Raw genomic sequence first — 17877 nt, 5'->3', positions numbered from 1 at the left:
ATCCTAAAAAACAAGTATTGGAAACAAAGCGATTATTGTCAAATAAAGGCATCAACATGACAGTGTCAACAAAGGGCAAAAGAAATTAATAGTCCTTCACATAGTGCATCCGACTGACAGTAGTTTTGATTGGGCGCGACAGTGGTGACGTTTTTACAAATTGTATCTACCAGTGGCAGCTCTGCAGAGGTAATGATGTGGGGCGGTGAGGCAGGGCGGGTAGAGGGGTAGTAAAGTTAGACATACGACGGCAAAGGTGAAAGTAAAGAAAGAAAGGAATAAAACCACTTACCTACGTGCTCGCCGCATCGCCGACTCGGCGATGCGGCAAGCGCAAGGTAATTGGTTTTATTAAATTACTTCAATCATTGCCGTCGTATGTCAGACACCACTACCCCCCTACTCCACCCTGCCCCACCTCAACGCCCCACAACATTACCTGTGCGAGCCACCACTGGTATTTACATAGAATGAAGTTTGAGTTAAAAAACTGTCTCTTGTTTTCTCTTCGAGGGATCTCTTTCTAAAATCAGATCCTCGGCTGGATTTGCTTCAAATGTGCCTAAAAGTACAAGTTCTCTACTGTGCTTTGAACTGCTGAGCTATATTTCATCCACTGGATTACAGTGGTGGCTCGCACAGGTAATGCTGTGGGGCGGTGAGGCGGAGGCATGGCGGGTGGGGGTGTAGTGGAGTCCGACGTACGACAGCAAAGATTAAAGTAAAGAAATAAATGAATAAAACCTCTTACCTTGTACTCGCCGACTTGGAGATGCGCGAGCACAAGGTAAGTGGTTTTATTTATTTATTACTTTCACCTCTGCCGTCAAATGTCAAACTACACTAACCCTCCACCCAGCCCGGCCTCACCGCCTCACCGCTTTACCTCTGTGTGCCACCACTGCTGGATTAGCGTGTCACCGCACTGCTCCAGAGATCGATTTCACTGGAGCAAAGCACCTAACTTTGTTATCATTTTAAAGCAGTGACCAGCAAGTTTCCTGTCTGAGACAAACCAGCACAGTTACAGTGTTTCAAAACTCGAGCAATTAAGTATTCAATTATGCTAACGTCTTCAATTCTTCCAAATACAACCTGAATGACTGCAGTGATGGGAAATTTAGGAAGTTGGGAAAATTACAAATAATAGAGCCTGTGAAATTGTACGCACATAAATATCAACTTTATATTTTTAGTGGATCTTTATTCGGCCAATCCCGGCCCTAAAAGTTTATATAAAACACATATCTAAATACAATTTTTACATATATACAATAAAATCCAGAGGACAATTGTGCAATACACCACAATTCAAAAACAGATCTTGTAGAATAATTGCGTCCTGAGCAAGTATTGATAAAAAAGACTTGCATACAGAACCCTTAGATATAAACCAAAATAACACTGGTGAAGACTCAGAGACCGCATTTGTGTCCCAGAAATTGAAGTTAAAAAATAATCTAGCATAATCTAGACAGGCAGCTTTTGTCCATTAGGGTAATATACACGCACCTGTAAACAAGACCGCTCAGATTGGCCCGTTTTGTTACAAAATAACTGCTTCTAGACCACCTAAAATTCATTATAATGTGTATAATTCATACACGTTAAAACACCAAGGTTTCACAGATCAGCTCTTTATAGCTAGCACCTTATACACCAAATTACCCCTCACAAAACTCATTCCTAACCCTCCAGGCCTTGTGCAACTATCTGGTCATAGCACACACATAATTCAACACTATTAGAGCTACTTCAAAAGTCCTCACACCCAGATTCCTACACATGGGATCCAGCCACAATCTGCCAATGCAAAGACATGCTGGACAAAAAGCACATGAAATGCGTGACTGCTTCACAAGGGAGGCACAGACAGGGCAGGTTGAAGATGCTGGTGACAAGGAGCGCCACCCACAGGGAGCATATCATATCAAAAGCCCTCGCTTCAGAAGGCTCAATTTTGTCAAGAAACTGCTCAAAGAGTGGTGAGCATTTTACATTGAGAAATGTTTCTGTCAAGCTGGCTAGGGAGCACTTCAAATAACACTTTTTGCTAATGCATGTCCAGTATCTAGTCTTGAGTTGTTCAATCATACTGTTGCTACATGAGGATGGATTATGGTTCCTCCTCAAGATTATTAAACCATAATTTGATATTTTCAATCAATGTATCTTGCAACCCACATCTAGGTCTTATAGTTCAATAAAAGGCTTCTTGTACTGTTCGAATTTTTTGCTCAACCATAACCTTATCCCACACAAGAGTGGTTTGAGATTCGCAAGTTGCATGATGTTCTGCTGCGCCAAATCTAACTGTAGTGGAATCCAGGGGGCATTTTGTGTGAGACCAGTGAGACATCGACTAAATCTATTTTCAATTATTGACAATTGGGATAAATTTCAAAACCCCAAAACTGTAGAGCACTGCAGTAACCACTTTTGCTTGATAAATCTCTAGAGCTATGGATAAAGGGTGATTGGAAAAATATGTTAAGGTCCTCAAAACAGTCCCAGCTCTATGTTGCAAAGTGCCTTTTTTGCAGGCTCTATGCGGACCATGACAAAGTATTTGTCAGCCGAACCCCCTGGTAGTTAAACTCTTTCCCTGCCCTGGATATGAATCTTCCCTCTGAAAGACCTGTGGGGGTTAAAGGCCATACATACATTTCGTTTTATTAGTGCTAATTTTTAATCCATGTGAATTGCAGAAGCTTGAGAACTTATCAAGCAAAATGTGTAGGCCAACTGGACTTCTTAATAATAATAGCGTATAATCTGCAAATAATAGTGTGGGAATTTAATTTAGGAGTTAATGCCTGCTTAGCAGAGCAGGCTTTGAAATTGATTCCACCTCTTTTATCAAACCATCAATCGCATTGCATGCACAAGTGAACGCCACATGTTCCATGAATGTATTCAGTTTTCCAGGCCCACGGGTCTGTTTTTCTTTTTTCTATTATGAGAATATGTGAGCGTGCATCCAGCATGCATCCACCACTGCGGGGCAGATAGTGTACTTTATAGTGATTGCAGCGTGGTGACCCGTCTCCTCTTCCTGGCTCCACCAACAAGGATCCTTAGAATTGGGGTCCCCGCCAACAAAGTTTGTGTCCAGCACTGCAGGGCAGAGGGTGGAACTTTACAGCGCTTGCAATTTGGGGACGTGCCTCCTTTCGCCACCTCTACCAACAGGGATCCTAGGAATTGGAGTCCCCACCAACAAAGTTCACATTTACATTTGTTTCTTAGAACTAAGGGTCATGGTCTAACCAGGACATCATAACTCCACCTCGACACTGGGAAAGTGTGCAATTATAAATCTATTAGCATTACGTTTTCACACATTTGAACTTAAACTCAAGTAAATGATGAAAAGGAAAAGCTCTCTCCAATTATCATTAAATTTAATACCATTCTAACTTTAAACTACAATGTGCAAAACCGGCTTTCAAACAAAGCTATTTTATGTCAATTTGAGTCACTTCACTATGCCCTCTTCTCAGCCTGTTTTTCACTTTATCTTCATGGCCAGCCAGATCTATCAACTTCTCTACAACTGGAATGAAAATAATTTTGTTTTCGGAACACTCCAACCGCAATGATGCAAGCGGTTCCCAAGCACTTGATCACAAGTGAGTTATTGGGAAGACGAGCCTTGTGTGCCCCTTTGGGAGAGCATCGGCCTTGGACCTGAAGCTGGTTACCTTCGGATCAGGAAATTCATGAATACCAAAATGTTGGAACAGGCTTTAAATTAAGACTGACGTTATTCTGGGAGCGAGTGAAAAACTTTGGACCTCCGCATATGTCTGGGCTCTGAATCTTTGGCTACCGCCCAAATCACTTAATGAAAACATAGCCTACATTCTTTGTGGGAAGTTTTGATGGTCTTTGTCATGAAGTAGCACAAATAGTCACAAGTAAAGAAGAGAATAATCAGAATAAGTTAGGGACAACCAAACGAGGAACTGTGACTTGTATTAAGTTGCACTAAAAATTCATTTTGCAGGAAACCACATTACCCCTTTCAAACGTTAGAATAAAAAGATTTATAAAAATGTTCAAACAACACTTAAGACAACACTTTATCTGAAGGCATGATAATAGGTGATCTAAAATAGAACGATAGATGGCCTTGTTGAAAATATATAATTTAGGGCATCTCTTGATTCTGATGTGTATATCACTGCAAAGTCTTAAAGAGCAATTAAGAAATGCAACAGCTTTGGCAAATATTTACCCTTGGATTAAAGGCAAGCATCTGAGAATCATTAGGATCTACCACTGAAGGATATGGCTCAAAAATAACGACTTTCCTAGGAGAGTCCAAAGCAGACCGACACATAGAGACAAGCAAATCTACCACCTGGAAAGGAAAAGAGAAAACACACAGTCACTTCATAGGTGGTGTACATTTTAGCAAACTAATTTTATTACCAATACAAGTACTGAGAACACATTTCAACTAGAGATAAAATGAAGAGAGTGCTACGAAAGGAAGCATTCACTAAGCTATAGGGGATCTATGGTATAAAATCCGAACCGCAAATATCCACCTACAGAAATATCGAGTTCTAAATATCGTTGTCAAAAAATATCTCCTCCCTATACTTATAAAGGTAAGTACAATAATATTGAAAAAAATATATCGTTTTACACTAATATCGAATAGATATACACAAAAAAATCTTTTTTAATATATAGATATTTATATATTTAGTTAAAAATAGTAAATATTAAATATTTTCACATTTAACATTAATATAATGTAAATAAATGTATAAAAAATATATACTTATTCAAACAAACATACATATATGTTTGTGCGTATGATTATAAACACATATATAATGAAAACTATTAGTAAAAATAGTAATTTACATTTATATTATGATTGTCTATTTTTTATTTACTGATATTTGAAAATATAAGAAAAAAATAACAACAGAACTGCAAAAAATGTAAATAATTGCCAGTTTAAATATATATAAATAAGTGCACAACTAAAATTATCTTCGAAGTTAAAAACATTTCTGTATATAAAAAATATAAAACTAAATACACAAACACATAATAATATACAATATTAACAAAACAATTACATTCTAGGAATAATAAAGACTATTCATACTCCAGACTGTGCAACAGTAGGTAATGGGTTGGAGTAAGGAGGAGGAAAATTTATTATTTCCACTTCAGTCTGTACTACAGTAAAGAAAGTGTTGGACTCAGGAGGGGTAACTTCTACTATTCCCACTCCAGTCTGTGCAACAATAGATAAAGCATTGGACTCAGTAGGGCTAAAATGTACTATTCCACTCCAGTCTGTGCAACAGTAGGGAAAGCGTTGGACTCAGGAGGGGAAGGATTTACTAGCCTGAGTCCAATCTGTGCAACAGTAGGGAAAGAGTTGCACTGCAGAAGGGGAAGGATTTACTAGCCTGAGTGCAATCTGTGCAACAGTAGGGAAAGAGTTGCACTGCAGAAGGGTAAAATGTACTCTTCCCACTTTAGTCAGTGCAACACTAGGGAAAGCATTGGAATGCGGTGGGGTGATATTTACTATTCCCACTCCAGTCGGTGCAACAGCAGGGAAAGCGTTGGACTCAGGAGAGGTAGCATTTTCTATTCTCACTCCAGTCTGTGCAACAGTAGGGGAATATGTTGGACTAAGGCAAGGTAAAAATTACTATTCCCACTGAAGTCTGTGCAACAGTAAAAAAAAAAAAAGTGTTGGACCCAGTAGGGTTAAAATGTACTATTTTCTCCTTGCAACAGTAGGGAAAGTGTTGGACTGCGGATGGATAAAATATATTTCTCCCACTCCAGTCAGTGCGACAGTAGGGAAAGCACTGGACTCAGGAGGGGTAAAATTTACTATTCCCACTCCAGTGTGCGCAACAGGAGGGAAAGCGTAGGGCTCAGGAGGCGCAAAATGTACTATGCCTCTCCAGTTCATTGCAACAGAAGGGAAAGCATAGGACTCAGGAGGGGTAACATTTACTATTTCCACTCCAGTCTGTGCAGCAGTAGGGAAAGTACATCACTTTAAACACATACCATATTTTAATACACATATCAATTGAACAAAAATATAAAACTATTAATATAAAAATAATACAAATATATATTTGAAAAAACAATCACAAAATTGACATTATAAAAAGTTTAATAATTAATAATTATTATCAAATACAAAAATGCTAAGGATTGATTATTTAATTGAATTCCCACACTATACTCCCACATACCTAGCAGCCCATATTTAAAATAATAAAAAAAAATATGAAGCAAATAACCTATCAAATAATAAATACATTAATTAACAATACAGGGATAATTAATTGATAATTACTTATGACTTAAATAATGTCCCACTCTATCCCTTACACAACACACATCTAATGTATAACATAAAAATATACGTATTAAACAAGTCAAATAATTATAAATAAATTACATATTTTAATTAAACTTAATAATTAATTTATATTTCATATTTACCTAATTAACTTCTCGCCCTATACCCCTACAAACCTAACAACCTGCACCTAAAATATAACTTAAAAAATATAATAGCTATACAATTTACAAAATGAGCAATTAAATAATTAATACATTAATAATGCATTATTAATCCATTATTACTTAATTAACTTCCTACCCTATAGCCTTACAAATCCAACATCCTGCACCTAAAATATACCTTGAAAAATATATTTACACAACTTGCATAATTAATTATGAATTAAGTAATTAACAATAAATTAATTATTAATAGATACATTACTTACCGTCGGTAACACCTTATCTGGTAGAGACAAGCTAGCTGCAGATTTCTTACCTTATATTATCACAGGCGTCAGGCTGGGTCCGTAAACTTTTGCTCGAGCAATAACTTTGCACGCCAATAGGTGGCATTGTTCTACTCCACAGAACTTCATCGGTGTCTTCCAGGGCAGAAGTAATTTCCGCATCACTTATATAGGCACCACCTCGGTGCAGTGACATCAGCTACATTTCATGACTTTCCATGTCAGGTGCACGGAGTCATTAAGTGCACTGACAGTGGTTTGTACAGAATAACTAGGGCCCTGAAAGGGACCAGCGCTGACCCTAAAACCTGACCGTAGTGCGGGGAGGATGGGTGGGTCAGTAAGGAATCTGTGGCTAGATTATGTCTCTACCAGATAAGGCATTGCCAAAGGTTAGTAACTTGTCCATCTGATAGATACATCTAGCCACAGATACCTTACCTTAGAATAGATACCCCAGCAATACCAATCCTGGAGGAAGGACTGCAGACAAGTTTAGACCAAGAAATCCTGCAGGACAGAGCGGCCAAAAAGACCATCCCTTTCGACTTGACTGTCCAAGAAGTAGTGCTTAGTGAACGTGTGCAGTAATGCCCCTGTTGCTGCCTGACAAATGTCAAGGACTGGAACAGCACGTTGCAACGCTGTGGAATGAGCCCTTAAGCCTTCAGAGGTTTCTTGGCCAGAGCGTACCAAATTTTGATGCAGAGGACGACCCATCGCAAGATAGTCCTCTTTTGAACCGCACAATCTTTCTTTCATCCAGTGTACCCCACAAAGAGTTGGTTGCCCACCCGGAACTCTTTAGTGTGTTAAAAGTAGAACGACAATGCTGTTTTTGTGTCCAGGTGGTGGAGTAGTTTCTCCTCTTTAGATGAGTGCGGAGGAGCTTAGAAAGTGGGTAAGGTGACTGACTGCCCCACATTGAATGGTGTTACTAGTTTCAGTAAGAAAAAGGCCCAGTGAGTAGCACCAACTTATCAGGGAAGATGGTCAGGTAAGGAGGCTTGGATGACAGAGCCTGCAATTTGCTCACCCTCCTGGCAGATGGTATTGCCACTAAAAAGGCTGTTTTGATGGAAAGCAGCCGGTGGGGGCAGTTGTGCAGAGGTTTGAACAGAGCGCACATCAGGAAGGAGGGAACCAAATTGAGGTACCACTGTGGCATGATGAATGGGGCACGTCGGAATATGCGTACAAGCCCCTCAAGAAATCTGTTTACAATAGGGGATTTAGTTTATGAGAGCTGGTCTGGCAGTCGCAAGAAGGCAGACAAGGCCAAAAGGTACCCCTTAAGTGTGCCAGTGGAGGTAAACAGATCTAATCAAGACTCTCCCCACTGCTCAAAAAAACCTAGCGCCACCTCCGGATGGAGATGTAATTTGCAATCCGCTAGGCCTCGACAGCTGAGTTGTCCACCCTGGCGTTCAAGGAGCCTGTCAGGTGTTGAACCACCAAGGATACGCCCTGCTGCTCCAGCACTGTCCAGAGACGCAGGGCCTCCCGACAAAGGGTCCATGATCCCACCTCCCTCTGTTTGTTGCACTACCACATGGCGGTGGTGTTGTCCATGAACACTTGGACCAATTTCCCCTTGATCGAAGGGAAAAAAGCTTTCAATGCCAAGGCGAATCGCTTTGAGCTCCAGCAAGTGGATTCAAGTCTGGATTCCGCCGGAGACCAGAGTCCTCTGATCTCCACCTTTCCCAGATGGCCGCCCATCCCAGGAGTGACGCATCTGTCACTACTGTGAGATCAGGTTGGGAAGGAAGAGGGGTCTGCCTCTGACCCCATCGCGGATGGTTAGCCACCACTGCAGGTCCCGTGCTGTTTCATCCCAATTCTGAACCCTTTTATAGAAATTCCACTGATGCTGAGCCCACTGCAAATTCAGGTCCCACTGCAGAGCCATCCAGCATGTTTTACAAGGAGGATGCAGCCTCAGAGTCATTCTCACAGAAATCCAGGACAGAGGCTGAGACATCGGAAGACTGGCACCCCTGATCTGCGCAGATGAACAGTGCCCACCGCTATCACCTTTGTGAACACCCGAGGGGCGCTGGTAAGGCCAAAGGCCTACCATGAACAGCAGGTAACGCCTGTGAGCAGGAAGGACGGGAATGTGAAAATAGGCATCCTGCAAGTCCAAAACTACCAACCAGTTTTCGGAGTCTAGGGCAGACAAGACCCAAAGCAGAGTGAGCCTCTTGATCTTAACCTTTTTGAGAAAGTAGCTGAGGACCTGCAGATCTAGGATAAGACCAATGCAATTGCCCATTTTCAGGACCAGAAAGTAGGTGCCAGAACCCTCTCTATGGCTCCCTTGGCCAAGAGAGTCCTGATGTCCTCCTGAAGCAAGGTAGGGGGTCCTCCATCAGCCGATCTTAAGTCGGAGGCATGGAGGGAGGAGTAGACTCCAATAAGGAGGGAGCAGCCCTTTCAGAAGACCCACTTGTCCGATGTGATGTTTTGCCTGTTGTGGAGGCGATGGCTGATCCTGCCACCAATTGGCAGCCCATAAGCCTTAAGGGCCAGAATAGGAAGGTATAGAGGCTGTGGGGAGAGTTGACTGATTGGACCTCTGGCAATCACATCCACTCGATCGAAAGGAGCCATGCCCACGGCCACGCAGAGGTTGCTGAACTTGCACAGCCTATTGCTAGGATATGGCTGGTGTGGCTGAAAGCCCCTTCCAGAGCCACAAAAGGGTAAAAAAGAAGACAGGTGCGGGTGGTCATCTTGAGGACCAAGGACGTGGCCATAGCCCGCAAGTCCCTAAAACTCTCCAGGGCCATGATTGCCTGGTCTCCGAAGAGATGGGTGCTATCAAACAGAATGTCCATAAGGACAGCCTGAACATCCCTAGAAGCGCCAGAAGTCCTCAGCTAGGCATTGTTGAATAGCCACTGTTGACGCCATTGCTCTGCCCAGCTAGTTAGTAGTGTCAAGCCCACAATGTATGGTGAACTTGACTGCATTTCGCCCATCCCAAACCGCTTGGGAGAGAAAAACCCGGCTCTCCTCTGGAACCTGCGGCAGCACCTACACAACCGGTTCCAACAAAGAGTGGGCATCATGCCCCAAGAGACATGCAATGTTCACTGACTGCAAAGCAAGACTGGCGGAAGAGAAAATCTTCTTGTCCCAACTATCCAGCCAATTAGATTCCCTGTCCGGTGGTGCAGAAGAGAGCGCACCTTGTGAGGTAGAGGCTTCGGCCACCAAGCTCTCAAGGATAGGGTGACTGGTGAGAATATTAGGTCGCCCGGTGTAGGGTGATGGCGGTTGATGATGAGCCGTTTCGCAGGAGCCCTGTGCTGGGCTTGGACCAGGTGCTCAGAAAGACATCAGTTAGGGCCTCATTGAAAGGCAGGAGTGGTTTGAGGAAGAGACACCAGGTGGCAGGAACTCCGTCAAGATGTTCTTCTTGACATCCACTGAAGGGAAAGGGAACTGAAGGTCCAGGACCTTGGATGCCCTTCTCACCCACATAGCATATGAAGTTCCATCCTCGTAGCCACGGTAGGGGTAGAAAGCAGGCCAGAATCCAGGGAAGTATCCAAACCACAGGCCTCACCCAATTCCTCATACCAGTCCAAGTCATGCTCAGGCTGGTCTTATAAAGGGTCCAGTGACCCCTCCCAATCCTCCTTCATTCCTAGTCCCTCAAAATAAGGCTGAGGAACCAACCCAGGACCCAAGGGTGGCCTTGGCGCAGGAATCAGTTGTTGGGGATAAGAATAGGGCTGGGGCGCCAGGAGTCTCTGTGCATAGGACTGGGGCCATCGACGCTGGGGCCGGAGCCAGAGCCGCCGGCATGGAACCTGAGGGTGTCCGTCCTGAGACACCGGAGCCCAAAGGCATGTCGGGAGGGTCAGGTCGCCCAAACATGAATCACATGGCATCATAGAAATCTTTAAGCTGGGCGGAGGTTGCCCTTGCTCCTGGAAATGCAGGGAGGAGAAGAGCCATCCCAGGCGCAAGTTCCGCAGAACGAGGCCTAGAGCGTCGAGGCTTTTCCGTCACGTTGGCCAACGGACAGGAAGAGGAGGAAGCACACTTCGACTTCTTGTGTTTCTTATGCCACCTCCCTGACTGACTCGACGACTAAGAGCAGGGGAAAGAGGACTTCGGACTCCCAAAGCTGAACCCGGACCTTTCTCTCGACCTAATCCGGCAATGAGAACTCTGGGGAGAGCGACGTGGAGTCGCAATAGTTTTCGGGACTGTTCCCTCAAACCCTTCGGAGCCATGGCCTGGCAGTCAGAGCACGACATTGAGTCGTGGTCGCGCTCCAGAGCCGAAAAAGGTGGATCCGTCACAAACATGGTGGGGTGGCAGGTTTAAATCCAGAAGTCTTCTTTGACATTGATGAAAATACCTACACTCCAAACATGTCGGCAAAATGTTAAAAAAAGCCTGTCAAAAAGTGAGAGTGTAGCTCTCTTCCTGGATCTGCGCTAGCTGGAGTGGAATGAACTGATGTTTGTGTGCTGAGGTGGCGCCTAACAAATTATAATTACTCAATTTACATAATCAATTATCAATTCAGTGATTAACATTAATTCAAAGATAAATTATTAATTAATTATACTTAACTTCCCACACTGAACCCCATGCACCTCACCCAGTATGACAGTATAAATTACTATTGGCAATTAAATTAAAATGAAAAATAACTTAAAATTACAAACTATATTTCAAAACATTAACTATAATTATACAAACAATATATTACAAATACAATTAAAATATTATGTAAAACAAATAAAGATAATTCAATCAATCAATCAAACAGCATTTATAGAGTGCAACACTGTCACCCCTAGGGGTATCTGGGCGTAGTGTGTGGAAGCAGGAGGAGGCAACTGTTTTGACTTGTCATTTCATGGTCAGTTGGCTGTCGAGGATGATGCGGAGGTTGCGTGCATGGTCGGTTGGTGCAGGTGTAGGTCCGAGTTCTGCAGGCCACCAGCTGTGGTCCCATGCAAAAGTGTTCTTCCTGAAGATCAGTACTTCAGTTTTGTCTGAGTTGAGTTGGAGGCAGTTGTCTCTCATCCATTTGGCTACACTGGTCATGGCGTCGCAGTAGTTAGTTTTGGCATTGGAGGGGTCCTCAGTGAGGGAGATGATCATTTGAGTGTCATCTCTGTAGGAGATTATATGGAGTCCATAGGATCTGACGTCTTCTGAGAGGGGGGTCATGTAGATGTTGAACAGGGTGGGGTTGAGGGATGATCCTTGTGGTATTCCGCATATGATATATTTGAGTGCTTGTGTGAAGGGAGGCAGTCGGATACTCTCTATACATCATGTAAGAGAGGAGATGATCCACTTGAGAGAGTCTTGCTCTATGCCTATGTTGTAGAATCTCTTAATGAGGCTGTTGGGGGAGACGGAGTTGAACGCCATGGAGAGGTCGACAAAAGTCAGGGCCACCATTTCTCCATGGTTGAGGAGTGTTCTGATTTCATCTATGGCAGCAAACAGCATGGTCTCATTGCTGTGGTTGGCAAGGAATCCTGATTGTGAGGCATCCAGCAGGTGGAATTGTCCCAGGAATTAGATGAGCCGCTGGTTGATGGCTTGCTTGATTACTTTGGCCGAGTAGGGGAGCAGGGAGATAGGATGATCCTTTTTGAGATCGCTGTCTTGGAAGGTTGCTGTGGAGATGGAGGTGTTAAGGTTGCTGGTGAGTTGCATGCTGATTGGGCTTGTTGCAAAGTTGTAGAGGTGGTGCTGGCAGGGGTCGGTGGGTACCCAGGAGTGGATAGAAGACATGATGACTGAGGTGGTCAGGGCAGTGAGCGTGGACCACGAAGTAATGGTTTGGCTTATGTGCTCTGGCTGGTTGAGGTCGTTGGGGTTGTGGGCCGCGGGTTGCAGGTCGAAATTGTTGATGTTGGTGATCTTGCTGTCGAAGTAGTCTGAGAGGGTGTCACTGAGTTTTTGGGAGGGGTGGATGGTGTTCTCTATAGTTTTCAGTTTAGAGAATTCTTTGACTATTTTGAAGAGTGCCTTTGTGTGGTCGCCCATGGAGTCGATGCGTGTGGTGATGGCTGCTTTTTTGATGTGAAGTGATAGTTGCTGAGGGCTGTTTTGTAAGCTGCTCTGTTGGCAGAGTTGTTGGTGGAGTGCCATTGTTTCTCTTGTTGATGGTAGTTGTGCTTGGTGGTCCTGAGTTCTGGGGTGTACCAGCTGGTATGTTTGGAGGTCTTGTTGGATTTTGAATGATTTATTTGCGCGATTCTGTCGGCAAAGTCGGTTATCCAGGTGGCAAAGTTCTGGATGACCTGGTCGAGGTCAGTTGAGCGCAGGGACAGCAGGCAGCACAGGGATAGGGACAGAAGACAGTACAGGGAGAGCAGGCAGCACTGGGACAGCAGGCAGGGGCAGGGACAGCAGGCAGCGCAAGGATAGGGACAGCAGGAGGTGCAGGGAGAGCAGGCAACAGAGGGACAGGGACAGCAGGCAGAGCAGGGATAGGGACAGCAAGCAGTGCAGGGAGAGAAGACACTGCAGGGATTGGGACAGCAGGCAGCGCAGGGATTGGGACAGCAGGCAGCGCAGGGATAGGGACAGCAGGTAGTCTGGGGACAACAGGCAATACAGGGACATCAGGTAGCACAGGGGCAAGGACAGCAGACAGCGCAGGGGCAGGGACAGCAGGCAGCACATGGATAGGGACTTGTGGCATCCCAGGAACAGGGGCAGCAGGCAGCACAGGAATAGGGACAGAGAAGCAAGCAGCACAGGGACCGCAGACAGTGCAGGGACAAGGACAGCCGGCAGCGCTGGGCAGGGATAAGAGGAAGGCACTGTAGCTGAGGATGGGGTCAGACGAAAGAGGGGTGGCCCAGCACAGCCTCCTCCAAGCGCAGATGGGCCCACGATGCTATGTTATGTTAAAGTATTTTGTATAGCGCACATACACTGGTTGGTTTCTTGACACTATATATAGGATTAGCCTGAGTCCTGGTGAATTATTCATATGCCTGAGTGAACACCCAAGTCTTGAGAAGTCTCCTAAATCTCGGGCGGTTTGTGTATGATCTGATATCAAGGGGGAGGGTATTCCAAAAGTGGGGGGCTAGCACCGCAAATCTGCTACTGCCTAGCTGCTTCAATTTGTAGGACGGGGTGACCAAAAGGTTCATGCAGGTTGAGCGCAGATTGAGGGTGGGTATGTGTCTCTGAATAAGATTGGAGACAAGCTTTGAGCAGGTGCCATGCAAGGATTTAAAAATGAGGCACCCGACTTTGAAGGCACAGCGTTGTGGTATGGGGAGCCAGTGTAGCTTCCTCATAAGAAGGGAAACATTTTGCCGTCTAGGCTGATGGAAAATCAGTCTAGTGGCCTGGTTTTGCACAAGTTGCAGTCTTTTGCCTATATATAGTGGTAGACCGAAGTACAGTGAGTTGGCGTAGTCTATGTGGGACATGACCATGGCCAGAACAAACTGCACCAATGCTTCCCTAGTGAGGATGGGGTTGGGGGAGAGCCCAGCTCAACTGGCCAGAGATGTGAGCTCCAAGGATTTCGAGCGCCTCCTATCAGGATCAGCTCAGCTTTGTATGGATTTAACTTTAGATGGTTGTTATTCATCCACTCTCGGATGTGCAGCATGGTGCACATCTGAGATTGGGCGTGTTGTCAATGGTAAATATTAGTTGCACGTCGTCTGCATAATTGAATGTGCTCACATTTCTTACTCTGAAGGACAGAATCGTAGGAAGTAGATACAGGTTGAACAAGTGCTGGGATAATGATGATCCCAGTGGTACTCTGCACGTTGATTTCATATTAGGCACAGCAAAGCGGGAAAGGCCAACAGATTGGGAATGGTCCTCCAGGAAGGATGTAATCCAGCTGAGAGCCGAATCCTGGAGTCCTGCGTCCCTGATACGGTCCACTAAAATGTTGTGGTCGACTGTGTCAAATGACGCGGATAGGACCAACAGCACCAGAGCCGGGGGAGGAGGGGGGTTGGTGTTTGCCTTGTCAGCTTCCTTCCCTAGTTTGTCCAGGACAGTCGTTATTACTGCCTCAGTTGAATGTGAAAGACGGAACCATGCTTGGTGGAGGTCAAGGTATTGAGACGGTTCAATGAATGAAAAGAGGCATTTTGCCACATGATTTTCCAATATCTTGGCCAGGAGGGGAAGCAAGGAAATAGGGCGGTAGTTAATTGGGATAAGGGGGTCTGCCCTAGGTATTTTTAGAAGGGGGACTATAATCGCTTTTTTGAAGGCTCTGGGGGCACAGCCCTGTATCTAGACCTGGGCGGTGAACTTCGCTCCGTTCGCGGAGTTTGCAGAGTTTTTTGCACTCCACGGAGCTCGCGGAGTACAGAAAACACCGCTTCGTGATGTGCAGCGGAGTTTTTTCCCCGCTCGTGGTAAGTTTGCAAACGCTAACGGTAAGTTTGCGAGCTCGAGCTGCCGCTCGGGTAGAATTTCTACCCGAGCGGCAGGAATACCAGCACAAACTGCAGTTTGCACTGCACTCCGCCACTCGAGGGTTCAAGGTGAGGCCGCTGATGCAGGAGGAGGTGCTCTGTAATAAGGGCTGGGAGTGGAATAACGACAGGAAAACATCAAGAATCAAACTCCCAGTAGCGAAGTTGTGGTCCTGCAGGGTGGAGGGTTTAAGGTGAGTCGCGCTATGCAGTATGAGACGACATGTAATAAGAGCGGGCGGCGGGAAAATGTCAGCAATCCTACTCCCAGTTGTGAAGACTGCTTGGAGAAGTGGTCTTGTGGGGTGGAGGGTTCAAGTTGTTAAAAACAATATTTTTTACAACTATTTGATTGAAAACGATATTAACAACCACAATATTCTTTAAAACAATATTACGTACCTTTAAAAAAATGATACTTTTGTAACGATATTTCTGCATTATGATATTTATGTGACACAATATTTAAAACTTGATAATTGTGGAGCTCGATATTTATGACCCAATATTATGTCCAAAAACTGGCAGGCAGGTGCTATGGTTAAATATTTTTTATTTATTTTTTATCGCATCCATATATGGCACAAAAATGTAAAAAACACGTTGCTGTCTAATCGTGGGCTTGTAATAACATTTTTAAACTAAACAGTTACAATTTAATATAAGTATAAAAACACAGGACCAGGAACTTTTTATCAGGCATGTATGCTTAAAATGGGTAAAGAACCACTTTTCAGTTTTAATACACGTCACAGAAATCATGTTCTCAAAATATAAAAAACAATAGACGGAAATAAAAGAAAAATTTATTTGAAAAGTAAATGACATTAAACTGCACACCCACTTGGTAAGAGAGTCAATGGCTGAGGTGTTCTGACCCAATTCCTCATGATAAAAGCTGTGGTAGGCAGAATGTCAGACGAAGGGACAAAAAAGGCTTACTTGAGACCTCTTTTTGAATATACATATATATGTGGTTTTTATTCAAAATCTCTTTTGTAACATCAGGGTGATAAAACAGCTAAAGCTGCCTCTAGACCACACCTAAAAATAGCAAATAGATTCCCTCATTCAGAAGTTAGAGGACAATTTATGAATATTAATATTGAGCTTTATATTTTGATGCTTATGCTTGAGAATACTTGGAATTGAATCTCCAACTTACATTTAATGTCAATATTGAATTTATGATGTGCAAATTTTTTAACACAGATGAAACTTCCTAATGAGGTTAATTTGAGAAAATATTGTATTTCAGAAGTTAGACATTGAGATTTAGAGGCAGGAAAAGAAACGTGCTGGGTGGAAGGGAGAAGGATGAGAATTCCATGACAAGTTCACGGATCACCCACAAACTCAATCCCTTGTGTGTATTTGCACATTTTGCACACCATTTTCAGCTTGGAAACTTGTAAATTTACTAAACAATTGAGAACACGCTCACCCAAAAGTCCTGGAGGTGTGGGAGAATGGATTTATTCTTCGAGAAAAACAATTCTTGTCTTGTGGAGAAAATGTCAACTAATTGTATTAATGTGCATTGTCTGCCCTGTGATGGCTTGCAGCAATAACGTACCTAGCCATGCTTATGCAAGCAAATCTACAGTGAGAAATTAATAAGAATTCTTTTTAATCCGCAGAAATCAGCGATCTGCTAGACTCAATCTCACAGATGTGGAATCAGAATTTTGCGAATGTTTTGGTGAATCAGCCCAGTAATGATTAAAAGCCTGGCACTAATGCAAAATAAGTAAAGACAACAAGTGGTTCAATTTGTTATTCTGCAGTTCATTAATTTCTTCAAATCACTCTTTGGGGACTAATCTCAGTGTAATTAATGTCAGAATGTTAAGTTACTCATTTTATTTTATCTTGCTACAGTTTTCTGGAACTTTGAATTTAGTCCTAGAATTCAATCTTTTCACTTCCTGTATGGACATTCTACTCGCTATTTTGTCATTTTCCATTCTTTGCCCTATTTTGTTCTTCTCCTTTTTAAGGAACCTGTGCCTTTATCATTTTTTAAGTTATGGGCGGGGGGTAGAAATCCCTACTTTTAATTCCCTTTTATAGCCTTTTCCATTTCTCTAGTAGTGATTCCTTAGATATTCCCAGCCTGTTATTTTTTCCTACTATATATTTTTTGCCCTGAAGTTTTTTCAATCTCAATGTAATTAACGCAAGAACATGAAGAATCCTGCTTTTTTAAGCAAGTGCTGTATTTGAGATGCCAGCAGTATCTAATTTAATTGCGTAAGATAAACCGTATCTTAAAAACTGTACAAACAAGAAATGTTAGTTTATTAATCATCAAATCATAAATACTCTAAACAACAATTTCACTATAGTTAGTTATTGCTATGAAAAGATGTTAAAGAAATGCAAGCAAGTGGATACTTTTGGAATTACAAGACACACTAATGTAATATATATGAATACAGCTACCTGGGCCCCAGTAGCAATTTCATCAGCTGCTTCATTCATAACACCTAGTGTCTGAAATGCAAATACACACAGCTCCCGTTCACATACTGTGGGCTGAAAAAAAAAGGTAAATATGTTAAACTCTCCTCTAGCACATGTAGAAATGTACAACATATATA

The 17877-nt window shown here is 43.3% G+C and overlaps 1 protein-coding gene across 1 annotated transcript in view; it reads right to left on the bottom strand.

Annotated features, from left to right (window-relative positions):
* Positions 1-17877, bottom strand: part of PARP8 (poly(ADP-ribose) polymerase family member 8) — a 788553-nt gene that overhangs the window by 232181 nt on the left and 538495 nt on the right. Inside the window, exons 15-16 of the mRNA XM_085631232.1 lie at positions 17720-17812; positions 4241-4366 (exon numbers count right to left, since the gene is read on the bottom strand). Of these exons, the coding sequence (XP_085487358.1) occupies positions 4241-4366; positions 17720-17812 (219 nt within the window). The remainder of the gene's footprint in view (positions 1-4240; positions 4367-17719; positions 17813-17877) is intronic.

The sequence above is a fragment of the Triturus cristatus genome, chromosome 2_1, assembly GCF_964204655.1.
Source record: "Triturus cristatus chromosome 2_1, aTriCri1.1, whole genome shotgun sequence".
In the NCBI taxonomy this organism is placed as follows: domain Eukaryota; kingdom Metazoa; phylum Chordata; class Amphibia; order Caudata; family Salamandridae; genus Triturus; species Triturus cristatus.
The sequence above is the reverse complement of the archived record's forward strand: the minus strand, read 5'-3'. Positions and strand labels throughout refer to the sequence as shown.